Raw genomic sequence first — 3,827 nt, forward strand, 5'->3', positions numbered from 1 at the left:
TCAGCTCCCGGACGGCGCTCACCACCACGTGCACAGCGTCAAACATCAGGGCAGCTGACAGCTGGGCAGGGGCAGAGGTGGGGGTGAGACAGGAGAGACAGCAGCTTAGCCCACTGAGGCCCCTGGGGTGCTACCCCCAAGCCCTCAAACTCCTCTCTTCCCAGGAATGGGAAATGGGTGGGTCGAGAGCCAGGAAACAGCTTTGCATCTTTCAGGGTGTGGATGGCAGTGGGGCAGGGGTACATGCTTCCCATGCCCTGTCTGGAGCAGAACTCCTGATGGTGCATGGCCACGTGTCTGTCTGGGGAAGGGGACACCTGAGAGGGCTAGCCTGGATGGTCAGCTGTGGCCCCCAATCAGGCAGTGTCTGAGTGTGTCTAGGGCATATCTGTGTGGTTGAGGCTGCATGAACACACCCACTTGTCTACACACAGGTGGGTGAGGTGTCAGGGAGGCAGAACACAATGGTTGATAAGGCCTAGGAGGCTGGCAGCTCATGTTGGAGGCTCAGCTCTGCTGTTTCCCAACCGTGATGGGAGCCATGCCCCACCCTCTCTTGGAGCCCGTGTCCTCCCCTGGGAAACGGAGACAGCAGCAGTCCCCGCCTCTGTCCCTGCTGCGGGGATCAAGCAAGATGCCTATGAAGCACTGGGAACAGCGCCCGGCCCTGCGAGTGGTCCACACCTGGCCGTGGCACTGTGATCGATAATGGTGGGCGTCTGTGTGTGTGTGTGAGTGTGTGTGTGAGCGAGCCTGTGAACGGGGTTGGCATGAAGGTTTGACTATCCATGTTGTGTAGGTGTGCACAGGGGTGCGTGCAAATATGTCTCTGTGTTGGCGAATGATGTCCCGCGTGCACACAGCTGACTGTACAGCTCAGTGCTCAGGTGCACTCCTGCGCAGACATGTCTGGGTACCTGGGTATGTGAGTACATGTCTGAGAACATCTTTCGTGTCTGCATTTAGTCAGCACACATCCTCAGGCACCTGCTACGTGCAGGCTGCTGGAGTGGCTGGGGACACGATGACAGCAGAAGAGCGGCCCCTGCCCCAGGGACCTACAGCCTGTAAATCTGCATCTACGCTTAAGTGTGAAATAGTGAGCCATGTGGTGATAAAATAAACAAATACGAGGGGATTTCAGAACGCTCTGGAAAATGGAATTAAAGTAGGAGTTTATTCAAGTGTAAAAAATGTTTGAGATCCATGTACAGTTTTTTTCATACCACATTTTCCACAAACTTTTGAAAACCCCTCTGTAAGTGTTATGGGGGAATAAAGGATATAGGGGCTAATAAGTAGATAATGCCCCATTTTTTTAAAATAGGGAGACCAAGAAAGGTCTTAAAACCAAGAGGACATTTGAGCAAAGGCCTCTCAGTGATGCAGGAGGGAGCCGCTGGCTCTCTGGGGGAAGAGCACATGCAAAGGGCCTGGGGTACACTGTGCTGGGGCGTCAGCAGCCAGAGAGGAGCAGGTGTGGCTGGAATGGCATGGGACGTAAGAGGAGGACAATGTGGGTTAGATCTGTCTTGGGGCCTCTATGAGGGAATAGAGAGGAGGAGGGCTTGCGGCAGGATTCCCATGGGGGGATGGCTTGTCACTTTCTCTCCCTGCCGCCCGGGGAGCTCATGCACTCTCTGAAAATTTTAAGTTAAAAAAAAGGGGAGCCAGGGGACCAGCAGTTAGCGTAATGACTATATCGCTGGACTCCCATGTAGTCAACCGCGGTTCGAATTCCGGATCCGGTGGCTTAAACTCATGCCAGGTGCATGTGCGTACATGGCCAGGATCCCGAGAGGAGAATGGAAGAGAAGGGACTGCAGCGTGGCAATCCCCCCTGGGGGGTGATTTCTCGCTTTCTGTCTATCTGTCTCTCTCCATCTTTCTGGCAAGTGCATGTGCCCTATAGCAAAATACCTCTCCAAAAAGAAAAAAAAAGGGGTGGGGGGCAGCTGGAAGAGTCTGTGCACTGTGTGTACTGGTGTAACAGGGAATCTGTGTGCTCACCGCGGGGCCCGGGTAGGTGCTGGCTTCACAGTTCTCCCTCCAGGACATGTTGAGGCTGCGCACAAACTCCGGGTAGAAGGGGTGGGAGGTGTTGAACATGGAGAAGCCCAGGATGTTGGAGGAGTCTTCCACGATACCGTCCAGATGAAGGATGGGGAAGTCCTGGGACCGAGAAGAGGTGGTAAGACCTGGGACACCCCCAGTGGGACAGACATGGTAGGAGGAAAGTGGGGGTGAGCAGGGCCAGAGGGGTACGCACCATGGTGGTGAGGATGTACTTGTAAAACGCTGAGGTCATTCCCAGTTCTGAGGCCTAGAAAACACAGGGGAGGCAGAGAGGCAGCATGAGAGGCAGACACCCATAGGCAGAGGTGGGGAGAAGAGAAGAAGAGAGGTTTAGAGACAAGCCTGGGTGAAGACACCCAGTAGGAAATGCCATGAGAGACGCCCAGAGTCAGAGAGTCAGGTAGGAGACAGGGAGGGCAGAGGGACCTTGGTGTCTTACGTCCCACACGCTGGCTCGTGCCCATGGAGGACGGATATTTTGTTGGAAACAAGAATGGGGACTTCCAATGCCCTCTCCCTCTTTCTTATTAGGGTGCTCAGACTTCCTTCTGAAGATAAGGAGGCAAAGGGAGGTCTCAGAAATGGGGCAGGGCAGGGCAGGGAGAGGAACCTTAACGTTAACCCTGTGGAGCCCAAAAGCCAAGTTTGTGCTGATAATGTATAGGGCTCAGCTGAACTCGAGGTCAGAAAATCTATCCCCGGTGATTTCAAAGAATTTTGCAACAAAAGACAGCCAGTGTAAATCTCAAGATCCATGTTTTTTTAGAGAGAGTTTTGCTATAGGACATGTGTACTCGCCAGAGAGACAGAGAGAGTCAAAAAGTAAAAATCACCCCCCGGGGAATGGCCACACCGCAATCTCTTATCCTCTACTCTCCTCTTGGAATGTTGAGCATGCATGCACACACATCCAGCATGAGTTTTAAGTCGCTGGGTCTGGGGCTTGAACCACAGCTGACTGTGGGAGTCCAGTGACGTAACCGTTACATCATCTGCTGGTCCCAAGATTCATGTTTTTGAGCCCCCCTCCTGACAGTCCTTGAGAAGAACAAAGTTGGGCCCGGCCTGGTGGCACAGCTAGTAGCAAACTGAATGGCAATGCTGGATGTCACATGGCCAACTGAGGGTTCAGGTCCCCAGGTTGGCCTGCAAAACATGCCAGGTGTGAGTGTGGGTGCCCAAGATCCTTTAAGAACTGGAGGGTTGGGGAAAGGGGATTATGGCATGACAAGACCTGCTAAGGGTCTCTCTCTCTTTCTCTTCCCACCTCATACATGTGCATATAGTCTCTACCAATACAATTAACTTCCTCTGGAGCACACCAGTTAAGGGAGCCAGATCCCACATGCCCAACTGGGGTCCAAATCTCAGACACCACAGCTTGAAAAACATGCTGGGCACGTGTGCATACCTGCCCTTAATCTCACAGATAAAATGGAGGAAGGATTGTGGCATGACCTTGCTCCATTGGGGATGAGGGTGGGGGTTTCTTTCTCTTTCTCTGGTGAGCACACTCACCCTCTGTCAATTAAAAAAAAAAAAGAAGAAGAAGAATAGCTGGCCACACCAGGGATGCCCAACCTGGTCCCCCTACGAGAATGATCACAGCACAGGGCATCGGCTTGCACTTCCTGAGTAGCAGGAACTGGGTTCTCGTCACGTGGTGTCAGGGAAGGGCAGGCTCTGAGACGGCTGCTCACTGGGCTTGCATGGGAGGGGCGGATCCCAGGGAAGCCCGCCACCCCCCCCCA

At 53.5% G+C, this 3,827-nt stretch overlaps 1 protein-coding gene across 1 annotated transcript in view; it reads right to left on the reverse strand.

Moving 5' to 3' along the window:
- The window catches only part of GRIK5 (glutamate ionotropic receptor kainate type subunit 5), a 100,739-nt gene that overhangs the window by 83,255 nt on the left and 13,657 nt on the right, over positions 1-3,827 (reverse strand). The window contains 3 exon segments of the mRNA XM_027766722.1: positions 5-61; positions 2,011-2,172; positions 2,270-2,323. Coding sequence (XP_027622523.1) covers positions 5-61; positions 2,011-2,172; positions 2,270-2,323 — 273 coding nt within the window.

This window comes from Tupaia chinensis, unplaced genomic scaffold, assembly GCF_000334495.1.
Source record: "Tupaia chinensis unplaced genomic scaffold, TupChi_1.0 Scaffold000067_1, whole genome shotgun sequence".
NCBI lineage: Eukaryota > Metazoa > Chordata > Mammalia > Scandentia > Tupaiidae > Tupaia > Tupaia belangeri.